Source organism: Chiloscyllium plagiosum, unplaced genomic scaffold (assembly GCF_037043375.1).
Source record: "Chiloscyllium plagiosum isolate Xiang-an unplaced genomic scaffold, Cpla_swu_hap1 HiC_scaffold_3, whole genome shotgun sequence".
Taxonomy (NCBI): Eukaryota; Metazoa; Chordata; class Chondrichthyes; order Orectolobiformes; family Hemiscylliidae; genus Chiloscyllium; species Chiloscyllium plagiosum.
Window position 1 is genome coordinate 38,061,257 of NW_028270141.1, and position 26,486 is coordinate 38,087,742.

At 39.7% G+C, this 26,486-nt stretch overlaps 1 protein-coding gene across 1 annotated transcript; it reads right to left on the reverse strand.

Moving 5' to 3' along the window:
* Positions 1 to 21,995: 21,995 nt before the first annotated feature.
* LOC148150554 (putative G protein-coupled receptor 139) lies at positions 21,996 to 25,202 on the reverse strand. The gene is made up of 2 exons (XM_087975822.1): positions 25,130 to 25,202; positions 21,996 to 22,924 (listed from the first exon to the last, which is right to left on the reverse strand). Exons 1-2 carry the CDS (start codon positions 25,200 to 25,202, stop codon positions 21,996 to 21,998), a joined length of 1,002 nt encoding a protein of 333 aa, XP_087831948.1.
* Between the last annotated feature and the right edge of the window lie 1,284 nt (positions 25,203 to 26,486).

Sequence of the window (26,486 nt, forward strand, 5' to 3'; positions counted from 1 at the left end):
ATAACCTCTTTACCTGCTCCTCCTGGCCAATGTGAATAAACTTTACCTTTGCAGGTATATTTTCTAAGTAGATCTGGCACTTCCTCCTTAACCAACCTCCGATCTGCTTGTACATTCTGATGCAGCTTTCGGGCTTCCACTGCGCTTTCTGTTACGATTCCAACAAAACTCCAAGGCTTGTCCTGTTTTCCTACATATGGCTTTCCAGTGCTTTACCTAGCCCACCAACACTGTGATTTCATGTGGTCTACTTTATTGCAATGAAAACACCGGAGTTTCCACCTTCGAGAGTTTCCTTTTTACTCTGTGGTAAATTATCCTTATGAACCTGACTGCGATCTACACTTTCATTTCCCGTGAGGATTTCTCTTTCCCCAAATTTCTATCCTCATGGACTGAAATTGGTTCTGGAAGCCAAATCATGTTTTATGGACCAGCTCATAATCATTAGCCACTTGAGCTGCTAACCTTGCTGTTTAACTCTCTGCTCTTTCACATGAGTTTGCACTACTTCATGCAGTGAATTTTTGAATTTCTCCAAAATAATTGTCTCTCTAAGAGCATCATAGGTTTGTTCTATTTTTAATGCCATTATCTACCTATCAAACTTACTTTGTTTGATCCTTTTGCTTGTTGTTTGTGTGGGGTCTTTCAAGTTAATTAGCTGCTGTTTTAGTATGCATCAGAACATTATTTCAATGAGCCAACACACACTACAGCACAGAGGAACTACGCAGAGCAGAGGAAAATCACCTATACCGTGTATTCAAAAAGAATGGATACCCAATGAACACAGTCCACCGATTTCTCAGCAACAAACCCAAGCAAGCAGACAAAACATGTCCAGAATCCTTAGCTGTTCTCCACTCCATCAAAGGCATCTCGGAAATGACTGCCAGACTACTCTGGCTCCTTGGCATCATGGTAGCTCACAAATCCACAAACACACTAAAACAGCAGCTAATGAACTTGAAAGACCCTATACAGACAACAAACAAAACTAATGTCATTTTCAAAATACCGTGCAAGAACTGAAACAAACACTACATTGGACAAACAGGCAGAAAATTAGCCACCAGGATACATGAACATCAACTAGCCACAAAACAATATGACTCTCTCTCACTAGCATCCTTACATGCAGATAAGGAAGGACACCACTTGGACTGGGACAACACATCCATCCTAGGACAAGCCAAACAGAGACATGCACGAGAATGCCCAGAAGGATGGCATTCCAATTAGAACTCTATCAACAAGCACATTGAGTTAGCCCCCATCTACCACCCCCTGAGAAAAAGAACTGGAAATGACATCACCAACTCAAAGAAACCCAAACATATCAAGACAAGGCAGGAATCATCAGCAGTGCTTCGCCCAGAGTCCCACTGAAGGTGTTACCTAGTGGGGTGATGAAACCTCTGGAAATGAACCTTCCAGTTCATCCAGAACTTCAACCAGAGCTACACAAATATCAAAACCCACGAATGTATCCTATTTGAACCCAACAGGTTCTCCCGACTTAATGATGCTTTTCCAAAATACTTCTAACAGTCCCAATAAAAAAAACCCTTAGCACAAAGAGTGAAAATGACACAAAAAGATCACAGGTTATGAAGTCAAAAAGGCAGGAGGAGGGGGAGAGTGTCCAGTTTCAACTGTGATCCTAACCCTCTAACTGAGCTGACCTGTGCAACTTGGGAGCTGGCCATCCCCCTTTGATTATACCAGTTTTTTATAAAAAACTTGAACGCTTCCTGCCTGAAGCATTATCTGTTAGGTACAAGCAAAATGTGCCCCATTAATCTATTCTAACCCAGTCTAGTTGGAGCCTGGCCAATTACCCACCACTAAAAAAACTCATGGCCACAGTAACTTTGAGAAAGGACCAGCAAACATAACATGTGATGTCATTCATCTATTATTTATTTTCCCCTGTTTAAAAATCCAAGCTGTTCTGTTTTCTCTAGTCAATTGGTGTTTCCCTGAATTAAGATTAATTTATAAGTTTTACAACCTGGTAATTTGTGAGAACTGGAAGTTTGGAGTCGGCCACAATGTTGTTATATTAAGAAGAAAGGATTCTTTAATTTGTTAAAGAAAGGTTTGTTTATAATCAATATTTATTTATTCATGTGTGTCAATGTAATTTGTTACGGGTGAAGCAATGCTCATATGATGCTAGAGGTGCCCACCATCATTATGTTACCCAGGAAGAGATCACCAAGTTACATTAGAAAGATGATTGGGGATCAATTACCAAAAAAACCCAGGAATTGCTGGAGTAACTGAACAGATCTGGCAATATGTGCAGGAAGAAAGCCACATTAACATTTCAAGTCCAGTGAGACTTCATTGGAACTGTTTATAGTTCGGAGAAAGTGGTGTTTATTGTGAAGCTGAAGTACGTGAGGAGGTGACGGGGAGATGTGAACAGATACATGGAGACAGAGCTCAGAGATGGAGAAATACAAACATAGGAGGTAAACACAGCGATAATGGCTCGCAAGCAAGCTCAGAAGAAAAGCTGAAGAAGTGATCATAAGGCAAAGAGTGAACATAATGGGTGAGCTGTGCTGAATATATGCAATCTGATAATGGGCCTAGGGGTACATGGGGATAGGCCACTGTGCTAAAAGTAGGGCATGTCACCACAAGACTGAATGTAGCGTGGGTACAAAATCCAGGGAAGGTGGAATCAGACACAAAAGATATTGAACTTGACATTAAGTCATTGGGCTGCAGAATCTCAAAATGAGAGATGTTCTTTGATTTTGTGCTGAGCTTCACTGAAATACTGCAGCAAGCCCAAGTTAGAAATATTGAACACAGGGGCAGGCAGCTGGGAGCTCAGGGTGAATATCCAGCACCCTCAGCTCTTTATTATAGCTTAGGGACCAATAACCTTTATTTGGAAAGTAAACAGTGGACATGCTGAGAGAATAAAGCCACAAGATTTGATGGTTTTGAATAAACATAACTCTTTACTATTGAAGGTGAACATGATTACAATCTACAGTCCATATACAACTCATTTCTAACATTCAGAATTGAAACAGGTACACCTGGGTAATATCCTGTGTTTGAACAGACCACAACGCACATCTCAGCAACTCCACTCAGATGTAAATAAGACGGTGGGTCATTACATACTGTAACGCTTCACAAGGAGTCACAGTTTATTGTTACTTTTTCTGATCCAGCCTTGAAACTTGCTCTCAAGAGCCTTTCTGTCATGGACTGTCACAGCGACTGCTCCTGTCATTGACCGATCATCCTTCTGTCCTGGGTTCACATTCCCCTTGTCTCTCAATCTACACTCCAGTCCTTACTCACAGGGACAGCTCCAGCTTTTCACCTGCAGTTCACTGTAGCAAATACCTAGTTTATCCCTCAGTTCTAACCTTCTCAGTTGTATAAAGATTTACTGCTTATGGGATTTTTCAATGCCCCCTCTCTCAGGTGTGCTGAAATGTTAATGTTCTCACGCTCATTCTAACCAAATCAGCCTTTATAGCTCTGCATTCATGACACAGTAAAATTAAAATTTTTACAGACCCTCAAAGTTAACTGCGATGGTTCCAAATCAAACATTTTGAATAACCAATCACAGACTCTGCAAGGAATCAATTCTTGACACTTGGTCTCCGGTCTAAACAAAAGCCGAAACAATGTATTCACTATATTGTAAAGTTAGCAGAGAAAAAATAATTAGAAAGACATCTGATTGGTCTATGTTAGATGGCTTGAACAATACAGAAAGTCAATCTTCTGACAGTCAGTTTAATAGTTTCAGTCATTGCAAAAGTCAAAGAGAAATATCAATACCAGCTCTGGTGAATGGGATAAGGGTTTGCCTCAGCAATAACAGCATCATAACCAGAGTGTTTTTGTATACAGGCAAATGCTGAAAGACATAAGAGTGACATTAGCTGAGAGTGTAAACTCATAATCATGATGAAGGTGGCAAGCTTGCATGGTTGTGTAAAAATAGGATCAGTTTTGTTTTAACTTCAGATCATTCAGAAATGACAGACTTCTTCTCAATGACAATAACTCTCCTTATGATGCAAAAAGATTTCTCAATATGGTTTCTGTTTCTCTCAAACGTTGTGGCATGGGGGTGGCATGGTGGCTCCGTGGTTAGCACTTCTGCCTCACAGCACCAGGGACCCGGGTTCAATTCCCACCTCTGGTGACTGTCCGTGTGGAGTTTGCACATTCTCCCCGTGTCTGCGTGGGTTTCCTCCGGTGCTCCAGTTTTCTCCCACAATCCAAAGATGTGCAGGTCAGGTGAATTGGCCATGCTAAATTGCCTGTAGTGTTAGGGTCATCAGTCAGAGGGTTATTCTTCAGAGGTTAAGTGTAGACTAGTTGGGCCAAATGGCCTGTTTCCACACTGAAGGGAATCGAATCAAATCATTCAATCTCGTCTGGGAATGGGAATGGGGAAGTGAAAGTATGTAGCTATCGGCGTGCGGGAATGATTAAGGCTTATGAATAATGCTTACTATTCCAACTCTTCAGGTACATTTCAAAATGGTTATCGCTTACAGACAATGCATTCACTCCCAACTGTCTCTCATTTCTTTTTACCAATATGATTCCTGCTAAGGAGCAGATCACTTGAGTACTTGAGATATTTTGTGACACCAGATGGCATTGTTGGAAGAAACATGGAGCTTGGAAAACACCATGTTTGAAAGAAACATAAACCATATTGAGAAATCTTCTTGAATCACAAGCAGAGTTGTTGACATTGCGAAGAAGGTTAGCATTTATGAATGCACAAATAAAGACCAAATGTAATCACACACTTCTGGATTGTATCAGAAGCCAATTCAAAACGGTCCAAAGAGGAAAGATCTGTGTCAGCAAAGTTGGAGCCCTGAACTGAATTTCAGTCTCTCAAAAACATCGAGATTGATTTTGATCATTTTTCAGCAATCTTTCAATCCATGCCCAGGGAAATTTCAGAACCTTCTTAAACTCTTCCCTGAAATTCTTCTGAGTAGCTGCATAAATATATGTGTTTGTGCAGAAATTCAAATATTTTATCATCGCTCCACACTCAGCGGCGATAAATGCAGGAAATGTACGGTCTCCTCGATAGTAAGCTGTGTTTGTTAGTTTTGACGTTACAAAAGTCACATTTCCTGTCAGCCATAACAATATAAAACTGCCTGATATAGTGAAGAGTAAAATGATGGATTTCCTTCTTTTCTCCATCTCTGAATCTCTCTCATTCTCAGGTGTGTGACCCCGGAGAGCTCCATGAGCTCTAGTGGCCACGACAACACATCGCACAGTCAAAGAATTTACCGAAATGATTAAGGTGAATGGGAGCCAAACACGCTAAACACTGTGAAACCAGGTGAACATGACACCAAATGTTGAGGAAAGAAAGGCAAAACTTCCCTCACAGCACCACCACATTTTGTTAATCACAAATCCATGTTCACATCCATATCAAACAGGAATATTCTTTATAAAGATCAAGATAGAGAATATTGTTATCACCATAGATGTTGTTCCCTTGGTGCAGTATTTTGCTTTCAACCTTGGTGGCAAATAATCATAAAGTGGTCAAATGTGAAAAAGACAGGGAGCCAAACAGACAAACAGGACTGACAACAGTCATGTAAACATTAAAGTGCACACAGAAGTGTGAGACAGGAACGAATATGGAAAATGATAACTCAAAATATAATACACCATCATATTGATGATCAAAACCAGTAGATTTGCTGTTGCCATGGCCATCATGTTGAGAGAGATACATTTTGAAAGACCACACTTTCCTTGGCAGAAAATTACTATTGTCATTAGGTTTGCTAAAGAAAAAGAAAGGAGAGATTATAAGTGCATCAATCTAAAATATTTTGTTGCAAGTAGACACCAATAAACATTCAAAGAATCAATTTATAATATTCAGCAAGAATGCATTTAATTGAAAATCAAAAACTCAGTGAGTTCACTCCATTCATGACTTACCAGGAAGTTACGGACAATAATTGGAATAATTCATTAGGAATGAGTATTTATAACTAGGCCAGCAAGTATTCCCCATTTCAAATTGAACAGCAAACATTTCAGAGTTCAATGCTTTTCTGAAGGTGTGGAATTAACTGTCAGCCAGACCTGATAATGATAAAAGATTTCCTTTTGTCAGGAAGATTAGTGAAATAGTTGGGATTTTTCTGAATAGAAAAATTACATTGGTTACATCATCAGTGTCCAGTTAGATTTCTTTATTCCATATATTTATTGAATTCAAATTTCCCCAGCTGCAATAGAGGGACTGAGACCCATGTTCCCAGACCAGTAGCCTAAAGTTTTAGTCTTCAAATCCAATGATATTGTCAGTATACCATCACCTCCAGTCACCATAGCATGAGGTAATGTTCATGTTGCAATGAATTAAAGCACAATGGGGGGTTGGGAATCTTTCAGAATCCAGCAGAGACCTCCAAATGTTGATAGAAATGAAAACAAAATGAGAACACTAAATTAACTGGCCATGATTATAATAACAGATGGTCTTCGACTTCCAAGAAATATCAAAGAAAGAGAGTAGCTAAACTATATGTTAACCACTCAGTACAAATCATAGCACAAATTATTATGGATACAGCAGAGATATTGAACAAATATTTTGCATTTGTCTTTAAAGTAGATATCACTGACTGGTTTCTCAAGCAATCCAAGGATTCCAGGAATGGGTGGGAAAGTGAAGCTGAAGCCAAAACTGTGGGTGGCATGGTGGCACAGTGGTTAGCACTGCTGCCTCACAGAGCCAGAAGTTTGGGTTCAATTCCTGCCTCAGTGTGGAGTTTGCACATTCTCCCCATATCTGCGTGGGTTTCCCCCGGGTGTTCTGGTTTCCTCCCACAGTCCAAAGATGTGCAGGTTAGGTGAATTGGCCATGCTAAATTGCCCGTAGTGTTAGGTGAAGGGGTAAATGTATGGGTAGGTGGCAGGTCAGTGTGGACTTGTTGGGCCGAAGGGCCTGTTTCTACACTGTAAGTGATCTAATCACTCTTGATTGTTTTGAGTGGCTGAATAGGCTCAAAGTGCAGTATTCCTGCTGCTATCTCTTATAATCTTATGAATCTAATATACATATTTATGGAGATAAAGTTTGAGAGCATTTTAACCAATTACATGCAAATATCAATGTCACAATATGAACAAAGTTATTATTGAAGCCTCATGTGGAACACCTATCTACACATTCATGTTACATCCCTATGTTGGCACCAAATGACAGTTTAGTCCAAAAATACTGTCATTTGCTAAACTAAACTAAAATCCTTGCTCATAAACTTGCGCATTATAATATCTAGAAGCTTAAAAGATTCAAGAAATGTGGAAATCAAGAGTAAGAGATTCATGAGTTGGTCCCAACGACTACCAAAGTTATGACACAGTCACACAAGAAACATATCTCATTGTTGTATCTGAAAACAGGGAGAATATCTACACTGATTCACAACAAGCAGATTACAATAACTCACCAGGGACACCAACAACTGAGAGAATTGTGTAGTAACTCTCTTTCACAAGCAGAATAATTTGAAGTTGTTCCATTCTGAATTGTGTCCAAGCTGAAATGTGTGACTAGTGCATGGCTGATACACGGTCAGGGAATTCTCTACTTATTCACACATCAATCCCCCAGTGAATCAGACAGATTACATCATTAGTGACATTAACTGCAGCAATTTAACAAATAAACCCAAACCCTGTTTCTGTTTGTCTAACATTTCAGCAAAACAAAACATTTGGAAATGTTATTGACCAATTTGACAGAATGCATGCAATGAAGCAGCTTTTCACAAATATAGATTGGAATCTGTCACTGTTGTAGTGGTGCTTCTCTATTCATACAGAGTTGCTGGAGATAGGTTCTCAATACCTGTTATCCTGACTCTGCTCTTAATTCATCTGGAATGTCCCTTTCCTCCACTACCAAAAATTAGCATATTTTACCAGGATTAGTGGGATCATATATTTGCACCAGAGTTCAGTATGTTACTGCAGTACTGGTTAGACCTTACTTTGGCAGTAGTATTAACTATGCTATTCCAGTCAAAGTTGTATCTTGCATTAGCAGATATGTGTTTTTGTGGTACTAGTGGCAATCTAGCTGGACACTTGAGTTAACTGTGTTACTGCAGTTCTGTGATATCCAACATTGATACAAGAGTTGATTGTATTACTTCCAGTACTAGTAATACTCTACAGCGGCTTGAAAGTTAACCATGTTACTCCAATAATCATAGTACCTTACATTTATGCTAGAATTACTCATGTAATTGTGGAATTAATTTTAATTACATATTCTGGATTCAACCAAAGAACGAGCTAAATCCAAAATGGTAACATACCACAAATCAAAATTAATTAATGACTTCATAGCAGGCTCACTCGGAAGGATCAGTAACCATGAAATGATTGAGATTTGCATTAGCTTGTCAGAGAGAATTGTGGGTCTATGACTAGTATTTTAAAATTCAATGAGGATAACTGGAGATTATTTCTGGACCGTTGAACACAGGAGTCAAGACATTATGTTGAAGTTAAACAGGATGTTAGTGGGGCCTCTTTTGTAGTTCTGTGTCAAGTTTTGCTTCCACTATTATTAGAAGGATATTATTAATCTGGAGAGGGTTCAGAAGAGATATACCTGGATGTTACCAGGAATGGAAGGTCTGAGTTATAAGGAGAGGCCGTATAAACTAGATGGGATCGGACTATTTTCAATGGAGTGTCATGGATTGAGAAATGACCTCATAGGATTTCATAAAATCATGAGGGGGATGGATAAAGTGAATGGCAGGTGTTATTTCCTTAGGGTGGGTGATTTCAAGACTAGGCAGCATTTTGTTTCAGTGCGTGGAGAAAGATGTAAATAAGGCTTGAGAGCCAATCTTTTTTTACACAGTGTGTGGTGCATGTGTAGAATGAACTTCCAAAGGAAGTGGTGGATGTGGGTACAGTGGCAATGTTTAAAAGACATTTAGATAAGGACATAAATAAAAAATGTTTGGAGGGATATGGACTAGGAGTAAAAGAGATTCAAAAGTGGGCACTGGGGCAACTGGAAAATGGCACTGGAGAAGAAGTAATGGAGAACATGGAAATGGCAGAGGAACTGAAAAAGTATTCTGTGTCATTCTTCACAGTGTAAAATGCAAGTAACATCCAAATATTCAAGAGAGGTGGGGGGCAGGGATGAATATGGTGGCCATCACCAAGCAGAATTTGCTAGAAAAACTGAAAGGTCTGAAGGTGGATAAATCATCTGGATCAGATGGACTACATCCCAGCATACTGAAGGAGATAGCTGAGCAGAAACTGGAGGCATAAGTGATGAACTTACAGGTATTACTGCAGTCAAGGAAGGCCCCAGAGGACTGGAAAATCACTAATGTTTCTCCCTGTTTTAGAAGGGCTGTGTGGCAGAAAGAAGAGAGTGGGGGGAAAAGGGTCTTTGTCAGGATGGCAGCCAGTGACTAGTGGTGTTCTGCAAGGCTCAGTGTTCAGTTAACAACTTTTCACTTGATACAATAATGACTTAGATGAAGGAGTTGAGGACATTCTGGCTGAGTTTGCATATGATACAAAGATAGGTGGAGGAACAGGTAGTATTGAGGTGGTGGGGAGGTTGCAGAAGGACTTAGAAGGATAGGAAAGTGGCAAAGATGCAGCAGATTGAATACAATGTGAGAAGCGTGAAATCGTGAACTTCAGCAGGAAGAATTGAGGCAGGGACTATTTTCTAAATGGGGAGAAAATTCAGTAATCTGGAGTGCAAAGGGACTTGTCTTAGTCCAAGATAAATTTAAGAGAAATTTGCAGGTTGAGTCAGTAGTTCGGAAGGCAAATAAAATGTTTTGAAAGAACTAGAATATAAAAGCAGGGATGTACTTCTGAGGATTTATAAGGCTCTGGTTAGACCACATTTAGATTATTGTGAGCGATTTTTATCCCCATATCTGAGGAAGGATACATTGGACCTGGAGTGGTTCCAGGGAATGTTCATGAGAATGATCCCAGGAAAGAAAGGTTGAACATATGAGGAACATTTGAGGAATCTGGATCTGTACTCGATGTAGTTCAGAAGGATGGGGGTGGCGGGTGGGGGGGGGGGGGGGGGGGGAGCGGGGGGAGTCTAATTTAAACTTACAGACACTGAATAGCCTGGACACAGTGGATGTTGGGAAGATATTTTCATTAGCAGGAGAGACTAGAAATGGAGGGAGCAACAGTAGAGTCATGGGAAGACCCTCCAGAACCGAGATGAGGAGAACACTCTTTAGCCAGAGAGTTATGAGTCCATGGAATTCATTACCCAGATCATTGAGTATATTTCAGGCAGAAACAAAATGGTTTTTGACTGTCAAGGAGATCAAAGATTTTGGGGAGAAGGGGTGTGAATGGGGTTGAGAAGCTTATCAGCAATGATTGAATGGCATAGCAGACCTGATCGGTTGATTTCTGCTCCGTTGTCTTCTCATCTAATGCTCTAAGTGCTGGGAGATGGGAATGCTTTAGTTTGGGAAACTTGGTCAGCATAGACTTGTTTAACCAAAGAGTCTGTTTCTGTGTTGTGTGACTTTATGATTCTATGAGTATATATTTTGAAGATTGAAAGTTACGGCCGACTCAAAACACTTGAGGTCTCAACCCTGGCTGGTGTCTAAACTCCCTTTGCAATACAAACCACACAAGTTCTGATTCCTCTCATTCTGCCTGTGGGTACTGGAAAGCAAAAGTGTTTGAAGGTGCACAAACCGTAAAAGCAAACATAACGAGTGATGCCATTCATCTATTTTTTCTTTTCCTCTCTTTAACTACGCAAGCTGTTCTGTATTCTCTAGTTAATTAGTATTTCCCTGCATATTGTTCTGTTAAGTTGAAATGATTCTTCCATTTTAGAAATTGAGGTCTGTCTAAAATCAATATTTATACATGTATGTAGCTGTACATCATTACATTTGAGGGAATTTATATGTTTTAGCAGAGCTGACCACCAATATGATGTTACCCAGGAAGAAATCACCAAGTCCTAATACAATCTGATTCGCGACCAATGGCAAAATTAAGAAATCGTTGGAGAGACACTGCAGGTCTAGCAGCATGTGGAGGTAGGAGGGTTAATGCAGCATTTCAGAGATTTTACTCCAACCAGTACCAGTCTGAAAGTTGGGCAGATGGGCAGGTTAAGATGGGGCCTTTTGTCAAGAATCTATATCTCTTAGGTGTAACACCCGAACAGGAGTCTCTCCTTAATGTCCCATTGTCAGTGCAAGAGTTGTAGGAGGCTGAGAAGCAGCTCCAAAGCCGAAAGGCGTCTGGTCCTGATGGACTTCCCAATGAATTTCACAAGGAATTTATAAACATACTGTCAGGACTGATGCTCAGTATGTTCAATGATTTGCCCATTCGACTGGGACAACATATTCCTCCCAGAACAAGCCAAACGGAGACACGCACGAGAATTCCTCGAAGCATGGCATTCCAACCGGAACCCTATTATCAGAAAGATGGACTTGGACCCCATTTATTATCCCTGAGAAAAGGAACAGGAAATGAAATTGCCATAGGAAATGAAATCACCATAGGAAATGACATCACCAACCCAAAGAAACCCAAACATATAAATAGAAAGCAGGAATCATCAGCAGTGCTGTGCCCGGAAGCTCACTGACGATGTTACCTGGTAGGGTGACGAAATGTCTCAAAAGGAACCTTTCAGCTCAGCGAGCAAACCTACATCCAAGACGATTGTGTATAATTAATCTAGCACCCAGAGAGGAAGAGTTATGGACATATGAATATGCATAAACTAATGCTCTCATTGTTTAAGAGCTATTGTTTTGTCTCACTAAGCCATATTATTACTATCATTTATTCATTAGTGTCTAGTTGTTCATTGTTATTTATTTATTTATATAAGTATATCCACAATTAATGCACTTTCTCTTTGTACTGTTTTGAATTGTCTTGTTTTGGATTTGTTGCAATTTTTAAAATTCTGTTTCAACCAAAATATATATTAAAAAAGTGAAACTTCTGGAATTCAATTCCTTTAACAGTTTGAGTCAATGAGAATGTCAATTTAGTCTTGTTTGGGAATTATTAACAACAGAATGTCTGGGGAGTGGCTAAGTGGGTCCCTCAAGGACTTGGGATGTTCTGTGACACCGGAGGACATTTGAGAAGAAATGTAGAGCTTGGAAAAGACAACATTTTAGAGAAATAAAAGCCACACATTGAGGCATCTCATTAGAATTCCATGAATCATAAGCTGAGTTATTGTTACATTAAGACAGTGATCACTTAGAAATCAGTGAATAAAAACCAAATGTAAGCACAAGCCTATGAATTTTCAAAGGTTGTGAAAAGATTTGTAGCTCGGGTGCTCGTTGTTGTGGTTCTGTTCGCCAAGCTGGGAATTTGTGTTGCAGACGTTTTGTCCCCTGTCTAGGTGACATCCTCAGTGCTTGGGAGCCTCCTGTGAAGCGCTTCTGTGATCTTTCCTTTGGCATTTGTAGTGGTTTGAATCTGCCGCTTCCGGTTGTCAGTTCCTGATGCACACGGAGGAAAAAAACCCACCATTTCAACTGGGACAACACATCTATCCTGGGACAGGCTAAACAAAGACATGCCAGAGAATTCCTAGAGGCCTGGCACTCCAACCACAATGCCATAAACAAACACATAGATCTGGATACCATCTATCAACCCGTCAGAAAACAATCAGGAAATGACATCACCACAAACCCCAGGAACTCCATCCAGGACAAACATATAAATAGAAAGCAAGAGACAACAGCTTCGCTTCACTTGGAGGTCACCACTGATGATGTTATCCAGCCAGGTAATGAAACGTCTGGATATCAAACCTACAGCTCAGCGAGCAAACCTACACCCTAATTCTAGTCTCTCAAACAAGGTCCAGGTTGATGCTGTTTCTTTTTCAACGATCGCTCAATCAATGCCCAGGGAAATTTCAGCACCCTTTTAACTCTTCCCCGAAATTCATCTGGGTAGCTGCATAAATACATGTGTTTGAGCAGGAATTCAAATGATTTATCATCGCTCCGCACTCAGTGGCAGTGTACGCAGGGGATGTACGGTTTCCTCAATAGTAAGTTGTGTTTGTTAGTTTTGTTGTTACAAAGCTCACATTTGCTGTCAGCCACAACAATATAAAACTGCCCGATATGGTGAAGAGTAAAATGATGGATTTCCTTCGGTTCTCCATCTCTGAATCTCTCTCATTCTCATGTGTGTGACCCCGGAGAGCTCTACGGGCTCTTGTGGCCATTACAACACATCTCACTGTCAAAGAATTTAACAAAATGATTAAGGTAAATGGAAGCCAAACATGCCAAATGCCGTGAAACCAGATGGACACTACACCAAAAGTTGAGGAAAAAAAACCAAACTTCCACCACAGCCCCAACCCATTTCGTTAATTACGTGATCATGTTCATATGCAAACCAAACAGTGATGTTTTTTACAAAGATCAGGATAGAGAATGTTGTTATAACCATAGATGCTGTTCTCGTGGTGCAGTATTTTGCTTTCAACTCCTGGTGGCAGATAATTTTAAAACGGTAAAATGTGAAAGAGACAGTGAACCAAATGGACAAATCAAGGCTGACAACAGTCATGTATAAAATGAAAGTGCACACAGGAGTGTGAGACAGGAATGAATGTGGAAAATGATAACTGAAAATATAATATACCATTACATTGTTGATCAAAACCAATATATTTGCGGCTGCCACGGCCATCATGTAGAGAGAGATGCACTTTGAAAAACCACATTTTCCCTGCAACAGAATTATAATTGTTATTAGGTTCACTGCAAGAAAGCAAAAGACGAGAGTATAAATACTGTGATCTAAAATAAACAATAATAAACAATAAGAATACAGTCCATTGAAAATCAAAACTCAGTATGTAACCTCTATCCACAACTTATCCAGGAAGTTACAGACAGTGATTTTATTCATTCATCAGGTTTGGGCCTTTCTAACTGGGCCAGTAAGTATTTCCCATTTTAAATTGACCAGAGAACATTTCAGAGTTCACCATTTTACTGTGAGGTGTGGAGTCAATGTCGGCTAGATCCAATAATGATGGACAATTTCCTTTTCTGTGGTGAGTTAGTGAAATAGATGGGAATTTTATTTTTTAAAAATGACATTGGTTATATGGTCACTATTAGGTTCACTTTTTAAATCAATGGTTATTTATTAAATTCAGATTTTCCCAGCTGCCATGGTGCCATAGAGAGCCATGACCCTGCAACATTAGCGTGAGATTTTGGATTACGAATTGAATCATATTGTCAGTGTACCATCACCACCATAAGTGTAGCATGAGGTTATGTCAGTGTTACAATGAACTAAAGCACAATATCGTATTGGGAATCTGTTAATATCCAGCTGAGCTCACCAAAAGTTGATAAGAATAGACAAAACCACCATATGCAAGTTAACAGACCATGAATATAAAACTAGATGCTCATGGCCTCTGCAAGAAAGCACCATTCAAACTAATATAGATATGACCAAATGACATAGATATTGAAAAAATATTTTGGTCTGTCTTTACAAGAAATTTTTCATACCATAAATAAGGAAGAATCTAGTGCCTATTAAGAGTAAGGAAATTAAACAAATTAATATTATCTGGGCAACCTTAAGGAAGTAGAATTAGGGCTTGCTGAGTCAAGGGTAAAAACATGGATAGAGGATTAGGTATGCACAGTGTCACCACTGGTTCACCTGTTTTAAATTCAGGTTATTTATTGAATTCAAATTTCTCCACCTGGGGAAGGAAGAGTAAGAAAAAATGGTGCATTTTTATGTTGGCAGATCACGACAAGTTGAGTGCTGCAAGAATCAGCGCCTTCACCTCAGGGATTTACAGACTACATTAAAAAGTGTTAGGGAGTAATGTATCTAAGTCTGTTGACAAATCAAAGTAGGGTGGTTATGTCAGTTACAAGAAGAATTCAGGGAAGCTGCAGAGAAACTAAGACAAGTCAATTGAGTGGACAACACCATTGCAGTTGGAGTATTAAGAGGGAAAGTTTGAGGTCACAAGAATAGAAATTCTGAATATTTGTTTAAAAGGCATGAAATTTTCAGAGAGACCTGTATGTATATGTACAAAAGAAAACACACAAAGTCAGTCAAAGTGAAATAGTTTTGATATTGGAAAGGTGGAGTGAATTTGGCCGATATCCCCCAAAGTTTAGTAGAATGGGCAGATTGTTTGATAAAACATTCAAGATTCTGAAGGGAGTTATCCGTGATCAATAGATATTGGAAGGTATTCCCATTGACTGGGCAATCTAGTATATATGAACACAATCTCAGATACGGAGCACAATAATTTCAGAACCAGGTGAAAAATAGCTTCATCAAAGGATTGACGATTTATGGAAGTTTGTATTCCACAAGAGTGTAGATATTCTATCACTGACTGAACAAGGTAGATTTTTGGTTTCTCAGGCAACCTAAGGATGTAGGGAATGATTGGAAAGTGGAATTGAAATGCAAGATCAGTTATGCTCACTTTGATTGGGTGAACAGGCTCAAAGGGCAGTATGGTAAGGTCCTGCTCCTATCTCTTGTGTTCTTATTAATCTAATTTCAACAAACTTTGAGCCATAGGTTACAAGCATTTTACCTGATTCCATGCAAACATCAACACAGCAGTGTGAGAAAAAATCTTTATTGTAGCCATCATGTGGAAAATCTGCCCACACATTCATCTTACAGCTCTATGTTGGCACTAAATGACAGGCTGGTCCAACAATCCCAGCATTCATTGACCTAAACTAAAATCTGTGTGCACAAACATGCCCATTATAACATCTATAAGATTATTAGATTAAAGAAACATGGAAAATGAGAGCAAGAGGTTCATGAGTTGGTTCCAATAACTATTAAAGGTGTAACACAATCACACAGAAAATGCATCACATCATTGAACATGGAGGGAGAACAGGGAGTATATTTATCCTGATTCACAACAAGCCAATTACAGCAACTCACCAGGGACACCAATAGCTGAGAGAAATGGGTAGTAACTCTCTTTTACAAGCAGAATAATTGGAGGCTGCTCCATTCTGAATAGTGTCCAAACTGAAAGTGTGTGACTAGAGCATGGCTGATACATGGGCAGGGAATTCTCTATTTATTCACACATCAACCCTCCAGTGAGTCAGACACATTACATCACATGGGGCATTAGCCTCAGTGGTTAAAAAAAACTCAAATTCCTTTCTATTTGTCAAATGTTGTAGCAGATAAAACATTTGAAAGTGCAATTCAGAAATATGACAGAGCACCTGCAAAGCAACAGCTTTTCACAAATATGAATTGGAATCTGGAATTATTGTGATGGTACCGTCTCTATTCATACAGGATTGCTGGAGACAGATCCCCAATGGCTGTCACCCTGACTCTGCTCTTGACTTATCTGTAATGTCCCAATCCTTCACTCCCACAATTGAGCATATTCTACCAGGATTAGTGGTAACATATATTTATACTGATTCACAACAAGCAGATTACAGCAACTCACCAGGGCACTACTAGAGGTCACTATATTACTGCAATATTAGTTATACCTTACTTTGGCAGTAATATTAACTGTATTACTTCAGTACAAATGATACCTTACATTTCCACTTGAATCGCTCATCAAGCAGCACATTGGTTGGCGCTCAGGCCAGGGACTTCAGTTCAATTCCACCCTCAGGCGACTGTCTGTGTGGAGTTTGTACGTTCTCCCTGTCTGCATGGGTTTCCTCCCACAGTCACAAAGGTGTGCAGGATAGGTAAATTGGCTGTGCTAAATTACCCATAGTGTGTTCGCCATGGGTGATGCTGGAATAGGGTGAGAGATGTGTCTGTGTGGGATGCTTTTTGGAGGGTTGGCGTTAAGTTGTTAGGCCAAATGGCCTGTTTGCACACTGGAGGAATTCTATGATGTTACTATGCAACTAATTTTACTGGATTCAATCAAAGAACAGGCTGAAACAGACATGGAATTATCCAACAAATTAGAATTAATTAATGACTTAATAGGAGGGATGATTTGAGGCAGCATTGGCCATAAAATGATTGAAATTTGCATTCAGTTGAGAGAGAGAATTGTGCAACCAAGACATGAATGAGGACAACATGAGATCATACTCAGACCTTTCAGTACAGCAGTTGGAACATTATGTTCAGGTTGTACAGGAAGTTGGTGAGGCCACTTTTGGAGTACTATGTCCTATTCCGTTTGCAATCTTATACAAAGGACATTGTTAAACTGGAGAGGGTTCAGAGCAGATGTGCAGGATGTTGCTGGGAATGGAATGTTATAAGGAGAGCATTGATGTGTGCAAGTTTGAATGGTGACCTTGCAGAGGTTCATAAAATCATGTGGGGTAGAGATAAGGTGAATGACAGACGTGTGTCCTGAGGGGCGGGGAATTCAAGATTGGGGGCATGATTTTTTTATGTGGAGGAGAAAGATTCGGATATGATGAGAGGCTATTATTATAGACAGAGGAAGTTTAGTCTGTCTAAAATAAATTCATGTATGGAATGAACATCCAGAGGAAGTGGTAGATGTGGGTACAGTTAAAGCTTTTACAAGACATTTAGATAAGTACACGAATAAGGTTGTGTGGAGGGATGTGTGTCAAGCCCAGACAGGTGGAACATGTTCAGTTTGGGAAATTTATTGGCTTTGACTGGTTGTACCCAAAGGATCTTTTTCCATGTTGTGTGACTCTCTGATTCTATGACTCTATGATTCTTACTAGATTGGAAGTTATGACCAGCTCAGCACACTGTGGAACACAACCTTGGCTACTGTCTGAGCTTCCATTGCAATTCAAAATACACAAGTTCTGATTTCTTTCATTCTTGCTGTGGACAGAAGAATGCAAAGGTGTTTGTAGCTGCATGAACTGTGAAAGCAAACACAACAAGTGAGGTAATTCATCAATTCATCATTTTCCCCTCATTAACACTGCAAGCAGTTCTGTTTTCTCCAATTAATTGTTATATCTTGAATTAAATTAACATTTAGGTTTAACAACCTGTTCAGTCATGACAACTGGAATGTCATTGGTGACCATACTGTTGCTACATAAACGAGAAGGGATTCTTTAATTTTAGGAAGTAACATTTTAATGTAATTAATATTTATTTATGTGTGTAGATGTAATTTGTTACATGTGAAGCAATTCACATATTACACCTGATCTGCCCACCAAGGAAGTTACCAAGGAAGAGATCACCAAGTTATATCACAATGTGATTAGGGACTAGTAACAAAAATAGAAATTGCTGAAAAGACTTAGCAGGTCTGGCAGCAAGCGTAGGAAGAAAGCCGAGTTAACTTTTCAAGTCCAGTGACACTTCATCAGAACTGTTAGTGGTTTTGAAAATGTGGCATTTATACTGAAGCTGATCTGGGAGGGCAGGTGAAGGGGAGAGGTGAGTGGATATGTGGAGACAGAGCTCAGAGGGAGAGAAATACAAACAGGGGTGGTAAATAAGGAGATCATGGATGGTAGGCCAGGGCAGAAGACAATCTGAATAAGTGATAACAAGAACCAACAGTGAGAAAATGGGTTAGCTGCACTGAAAGCACACAAAGAAATAATGGGCCTTGGAGAGTGTGGGATTGGTGGCTGTGCTAACAACAGTCCATTTCATAATAGGAAAAGAACCATGGAGGGATGGAATCAGACAGTAAAGATATGAACTCGACATCACGTCTAAGAGGCTGTGGGGTGTCATAGTGAATAATAAGAGATTGAGCTCCAAGCATGTGCTGAGCTTCACTGGATTACGAAACTCAGCCTGAGATGGAAGTGCTGGCCAGCAAACACGGTGGTGTGTTCAAGTGACAAGAAACTGGAAACACAGGGTCAATATCCAGCATCTTCAATTCTGTGTTTCATTTTATGGAACAGCAAACTTGACTTGTACAGTGAACACTGCATTTACTAAGAGAATAAAGTCATAAGGTACCATGGCCTTGAACAAATGTAGCAGTTCACTCTACAACATGAGCATGAATGCAGTCTACAGTCTATTACAACTTATTTCTAACATCCCAAATTGAAATGTGGTTCACATGGGTAATATCCTGCGATTGAACACATCACAACGCACATCACACAGAAACTGCTTCCAGGACAGATCCCATGGATATCACAGCAACTCCACTCAGTGGTGCACAACAAAGTGGGTCATCAAATATCATTAAACTTCACAATGATTCACAATGTTATTTTAAAAGCCTTTCTCTCATCGACAGTCACAACAACTGCCCCTTTCATTGACTGATCATCCTTCAGTCCTGGGTTCACATTCCCTTGTCTCTGAATCTACATTCCAGTCCTTACTCACAGAAAGACAGCTGCAGCTTTTCACCTGCAGCTCGCTGCATCAAATGCCTGGTTTCTCCCTCAGTTCTAATCTTCTCTGTTTATGAAGCAATTGGAGCTTAGGGGATTTTTCTATGCGCTCCCCCTCCCCCCCCAAACTCTCATTGTGCTGACATGTTAATGTTCTCAGGCTTCTTCACCTGAGCAACACCACCTCCCCCACACAGCTTCCCACCAACCCAATCCAGAAACTCCCCCTCCCAATTTGTCAGCTCCTCGAGACTCCTCCTGAGTCCTGACTTCACAGAGTTAGCCAATTGCTCTTGACTTCTTCCCTGCAGGACAGCTAAAACTCCACACTCCAAAGACAGAGTCTGCCCCTCTTTCTGTCCAACTAAACTGTGACCCTGGAACTGCTTCTCAGTGACCCCTGGAGTGTCCTTAGTGACCCATTGAAAACCTTGCAACGAGCCCCTCCACAATTGCATGACATGGAGATAGAGAGCCGAACCAAACCAACCTCTCCACCTCCGCATTCACAACACAGTGACATCAAAATCTTCAAAGATCCTTAAAGTTAAGTGCAATGGTTCCTAACCAGACTTTTTGAATAACTTATCCCATACTCTGCAAGTAATCAATTCTTGACACCAAGTTTTGAGCTTAAACAAGTCTGAGCAATTTATTCACAATATCATAATGTGAGCAGAACAAAATTAAATAACAAAGTCATCTAATTGATCGACGTGAGAGAGCTCTAACATTTTTGATTAGATACAAAGATTCAGTCTTGTGGCGTTCAATTCCTTCCGCAGTTTCAGTTGTCAAGAAAGTCAAACAGAGTGTCTACTTAGTCTTGTTTGGGAAATATTACCAACAACATACAGCCTTTGTTTTCAGCCCCATTCATGCAAAAGGCAGACAGACAAGTAAACATGGTCACGGTACAAAACAAAAACTTATGTTATAAAACTGGCCTGATTACTAAAGTGTTTTTTATGATGCATTGTTCTACAGGCATAGATAATACGTTCTTGATTGATTTTCTGAAGATATCGATCAGGGTCACATTTAGAGTTCACTCATTTAGAGGCAGTACTACTTATGAGTTAGTTTTCTTTCTCTGAACTTCCAAGAGATGCTCCAGGGGTTTAGACAGGGAGCTTTCAAACCTTCATGCTGTAGCATCAACAGCCAGATTCCTTCTATTACAGAAAACATCATCCAAAACCCAAGTTACACTCTGCAGACTCCCTAAAATGAAACAAAGATGACGTTCTGATGCAGAGTCACCAGACGTGAAATGTTGACTTTGCTTTCTTCCCACTCCGGCTGCCAGGCCTGGAGAGATTCACCCGCAATGTCTGTATTTATTCCTAACCATTCCCTGAGACTGACTGTTTCCCTCACCAGGTTCTCGTTGCCATTCAAATCTATCATCTGCTTCATCATGACATATTTTACCAGACTTGCTAGAATCAATTTCCAGGTACTGACCTCACGAATAAACAATGCCTGCTATCTGTTTTATCATAATGCTCTTCCCCAGTAAGGAAGCATCTGCAGAACATTTTGATCCGGAGCAAAACAGCTATGCAATTAACTTCCAAGCCTAGCCTCACAAGCAAACTAGAGTTGTTTGGTCAGTTTTCCTTTTGGTGCAAACTGTACCTCAAAGTCCAAAAGTCAACTTTAGTTCACAGTTTGCAGTTCACTGCTCCAAACCAAAATTGACGAAGGAATAAAAATAATGACAAAGCTGAAGGGCTGTAGAATTATCAAGATAATAGAGAATGTCATTCTTCTGGCATTTTGATCCTTTAACAGTTTCAGTAGTGTCAAAGAGAATAGTAACGTAGTCTTCTTTGGGAAATAGATATAACTATTCTCGGGAATGCTGTCGCATTTGTATAAGCAATAACTGCATCATAATCAGAGTTCCTTGGTCAGAGACAAATGCCAAAAGGTCTAAGTGTGACGGCAGTTAGACATGCAGACTATATTTTTATAAAGAAGGGTCCAATGTTTAATGGTTGTGTATGAATAGGATCAATTTTCCTTTAACGTCAGATCATTCTCTTCGGTCTGGAGGATTGCAAGTGAAAATATGGAGGTCTCAGAGGGTGGGAGCAGTAAGGCTTATCAAGTAAGGCACAGTCTTCCAATTCATCTGGTAGAACTCAAATGATGCTAAAGTAAACCCAGTACATTCATTCCCAACTATGCCCAGTACAGAGTTTCAACTGCTTTTTCCATCTGGGAAGTAGGTCACTCAAAGACTTGGATGTTTTATGACACTAGAGAACATTCACAAAGAAATGTAGAGCTTGGAGTCACAAAGTTGAAATGAAATGAAAGAAACACATTGAGGGGTCTCATTAGAATTCGATGAATCATAAGCTGGGTTATTGACACTGCTTAGAAGGTTATCATTAGAAATCTACAAACATAGACCAAATATAATCACACACCTCTGGATTGTTTCAGAAGCCAACTTAAAATGGCCGAAGGAAAAAAAAATTATCCTGAGCAAGGTGGGAGCAGAATCAGAATTCTAGTCTCTCAAACAAGGTTTAGATTTATTTTGCTCATTTTCAACAATCTTTCAATCAGTGCCCAGGGAAGTTTCAGCACCTTCTTAAACTCTTGCCTGAAATTCCTCTGGGTAGCTGCATAAATACATGTGTTTGTGCAGGAATTCAAATGTCGCAGCATTGCTCCGGACTCAATGGCAATATATGCAGGTGATGTACGGTCTCCTCGATAGTAAGTTGTGTTTGTTAATTTTGTTGTTATAAAGGTCACATTCCCTGTCAGCCAAAACAATATAAAACTGCCTGATATCGTGAAGAGTAAAATGATGGATTTCCTTCGGTTCTCCATCTCTGAATCTCTCTCATTCTCATGTGTGTGACCCCGGAGAGCTCTACGGGCTCTTGTGGCCACTAGAATATATCTCACTGTCAAAGAATTTAACAAAATGATTAAGGTGAATGGGAGCCAAACACGCCAAATGCTGTGAAACCAGATGAACGCGACACCAAAGGTTGAGGAGAAAAACTTCAAACTTCCCCGACAACCCCACCGCATTTTGTTAATTACGTGTTCATGTTCACGTGCAAACCAAACAGTAATGTTCTTTATAAAGATCAGGATAGAGAATGTTGTTAATACCACAGATGCTGTTCTCTTGGTGCAGTATTTTGCTTTCAACCGCTGGTGGCAGATAATTATAAAACGGTCAAATGTGAAAGAGACAGTGAACCAAACAGTCAAATCAAGGTTGACAATGGCCATGTACAAAATGAAAGTGCACACAGGAGTGTGAGACAGGAATGAATGTGGAAAATGATAACTCAAAATATAATATACCATTGTGTTGTTGGTCAAGACCAGTAGATTTGCTGTTGCCATGGCCACCATGTAGATAGAGATACATGGGGAAAGACCACACTTTCCTTGGTATAGAATAACCATTGTTATTAGGTTCACTGTAAGAAAGAGAAAGGAGATATTATAAGTATCGCTTGCTCCAAGATATTGTTGAAATAAACAATAAGAAATACTTGAAGAATCAATTAACAATGTTCAACAAGAAAATATTCCACTGAAAAGCAAAGCTCAGCAAGTAAGCTTCATTCATGAATTACCGAGGACATTAAGGGCAGTCATTTTAATCATTCATTTGATGCAGTGATTCCTAACGAAGCCAGCAAGTTTTCCCCATTTCAAATTGGCCAGAGAACATTTCAAAGTTTACTATTTTGCTGTGGGCATGGAGTAATGTCGGCCAGACGTAATAAAGCTGATGCATTCCTTTTCTCAGTAAGATTAGTGAAATAGATGGAGTTTTTATTTTTAAAAATGACATTGCTAAGATGGTTAACATTTGGTTCGCTTTTTAAAAAAAATCAGGTATGTATTAAATTTCCAATTTTTCCATCTGCCATGATGGAATCAAGAATAATGTCCCCTTAAAGCAGGTTTTGGATATGTAGTCTCATAATATTGCCATTATCTCATCACCTCCATGGAGCATAGCATGAGGTAATGTTCATGTTCCAATGAATTAAAGCACAATGGAGGATTGGGAATCTTTTAGATTAAGTGGCAGAGGCCACCCAAGTTGATAAAAATGGAAAAACACTAAATACGAAAGAAAACTGGCTATGGCGAAATAACAGATGGTCAGGACCACAAAGGGATATCAAAAAAAAGATTAGCTAAACTATATGCCATCCACTTAGTGAAAATCGCAGGACAAATTATTATGGACATGAGCAAATGCCGAAGTATTAAACAAATATTTTTTGTCTGTTTTTACAGAAAATGTTTTCTACCCAAATAATGAGTCACCTCAGGCTTATTAACAGTACGGAAATTGCACAAGGTAATATCAGGTGGAGAACTGTGAGGAAGTTAAACTCGGGCTCATTAAGTCAAGAATAACACTTTGACATGGACAGAGGAATGGGTCTGAACAGGAAGGGATACAAAGAGCGAATGGAGCATTTTTACATTGACAGACCATGACAAGTTGAGCTGTACAAACATCTGTGCCTTAGCCTCAGCTGTTAACCGACTCCAGTAAAAGAGTAATGTATCTAAGTCTGTTGACAATATAAACCTGTGTGGAAATGTAAGTTCCAAGGAAAAGTCAGAAAAGCTGCACAGAGACCAAGACAAATTCATTGAGAAGACAATGACATGGCAGGTGGAGTATTAAGCGTGGAAGTTTGAGGTTATTGATCTTAGTCATAACAATAGAAATTCTGAGTATTTGTTTAAAAGGCATGAAACCTGTAATGTTTAGAGAGACCTGAATGCACTTGTACAAGAAACACAGAGAGTTGGAAAAGTGAAGTACTGTGCATAATGGAAAGACGGACTAAATTTGGTCGACATCACCGCAAGGTTAGAAAAATGAGAGGTTATTTCTTGAAAATTTTGAGATTAGATTCGATTCCCTCCAGTATGGAAACAGGCCATTTGGCCAAACCAATCATCCAAAGAGTAACCCAGCCAGACTCATCCCCCCAACTTATACTTAGCCCTGACTAATGCACCTAACACTATGGACAATGTAGCATGGCCAATTCACCTGACCTGCACATCCTTGGATTGTGTGAGGAAACCAGAGTATGAGGAGGGGGCTGACGCAGACACGGGAAAAATGTGCCGACTCCACCCAGACTGTTGCCCGAGGCGGGAGTTGTAACTGGGTCCCTGGCACTGTGAGGCAGCAGTGCTCACCACTGAACTACCATGCTGCCCACAGTCTTAACCAATAGATACTAATGTAAACATAAAAAGAGATACAGGGTGACAGCTTTTTACTCAATCCCAAGCAAATATCAACATTGTAATGTGAGACAAAAGTATTCTTGAAGCCATCACATGGGAAATCTACCTGTGCATTTATACTATCATGCTATGTTCGCACTAAATGACCAAATAGTCTAAAAATGCTGGCATGAACTGAACTACACTAAAATTCTTTTACACAAACGTGCAAATTACAACATCCATAATATTATCAAATTAATGTTAAAAACAAGAGCAAACAGCTCATGAGTTGGTTCCAACAGCTGTCACTGTTGTGACACAGTCCCATGCAAAATGTATTACATTATTGACCAACCAGGAGGACAGGGTATAGAATAACCATTCGTAACCAGTAGATTACAATAACTCACCAGGAATACCAACAGCTGACAGAATCGGATAGAAACTCTCTTTTACAAGCAGAATAATTGGAGGTTGCTCCATTCTGAATTGTGTCCAAGCTGCAAGTGTGTGATAAATGCATGGCTGATACAGGGGCAGGGAATTCTCTATTTATTCACACATCAATCCTCCAATGAGTCAGATACATTACATCATTAGGGACATTAGCTACAGCCATTTAGCAAATAAACTCAAATCCTTAAAAATGCTCGGAAATGCTATTTAGTAATTCTACCAAACACCTGCAATTAAACAACTTTTCACAAGTACAGATTGGAATCTGTCAGTACTGTGGTGGTACTGTCTCTATCCATACAGGAGTGCTGGAGACTGATTCCCAACAGCTTTCACCCTGACTCTGCTCTTGATTCATCTGTAATGTCCCATTCCTCCACTACCAAAAGTGAGCATATTCGACCAGGATTAGTGGCATCATACATTTACACGAGAGTTCAATATGTTACAGTAATACGCGTTCTAACTTATTTTGACAGTAACATTAATCGTGTCAGTTCATTGTAAGTTGTATCTTACTTTGGCAAGACTGTACTATTCTGGGTCTTGTGGCAACCTCCCTTGATACATGTGCTAACTGTGTTACTCTCATGACATCTGACATTGATACTGGTGCTGAACATGTTACTTCAAGTACTAATGATACCCCACAGTAACTTGAGAATTAACGATGTTTCTATGTTTCTCCAGTACTAAAGGTACCTTACATTTACACGAGAATTACTTGTGTGATTAAGGGACTAATTTTACTTACACATTCTGGATTCAAACAAAGAAAAGGCAAAACCAAACATGGTACCGTATAGCAAATTAGCATTAAGTAATGACTTCATAGGAGGGACAGCATGAAGCAGCAGTGACCATAATATTTTTGTATTTTGCATTAGTTTGAGGGAGAGAAACTTTGATTCAAGACTTGCATGAAAAATTTCAATGATAACTAGAGATCATACTCAGACCTTTGAATATCAGAGTTGAGACATTCAGTTGAGGCTGTCTAGGACATTGATGAGTTGTGTACAGAGGGTTGTGTACAGTTCTGGTCAAACTGTCAGAAGGATATTACTGAGGGGGTTCAGAAGAGATTTACAGGATGTTACCTGGAATGGAAGGTTTGAATCATAAGGAGAGCTGGAGAGGCTGAATAGGTTGGGATTGTTTCATATTGCAGTGTAGTACTTTGTGAGTTGACTTTATAGAGGTTTATAATATCATGAGGGGTATAGATAAGGTGAAGGCAGATGTCTTTTCCCCAGGCTGGATGACTTCACGACTAGGGGGCATAGATTTTAGGTGAGAGGAGAAAGATTT

Excerpts from the sequence above, each read along its gene's own strand:
- LOC148150554 (XM_087975822.1), bottom strand. The coding sequence starts at position 25,202 with ATGGAGCAACCTCCAATTATTCTGCTTGTAAAAGAGAGTTTCTATCCG. Across the intron at positions 22,925-25,129 it reads GTCAGCTGTTGGTATTCCTG|TGAACCTAATAACAATGGTT; the intron begins GTGAGTTATTGT and ends TCTTTCTTACAG.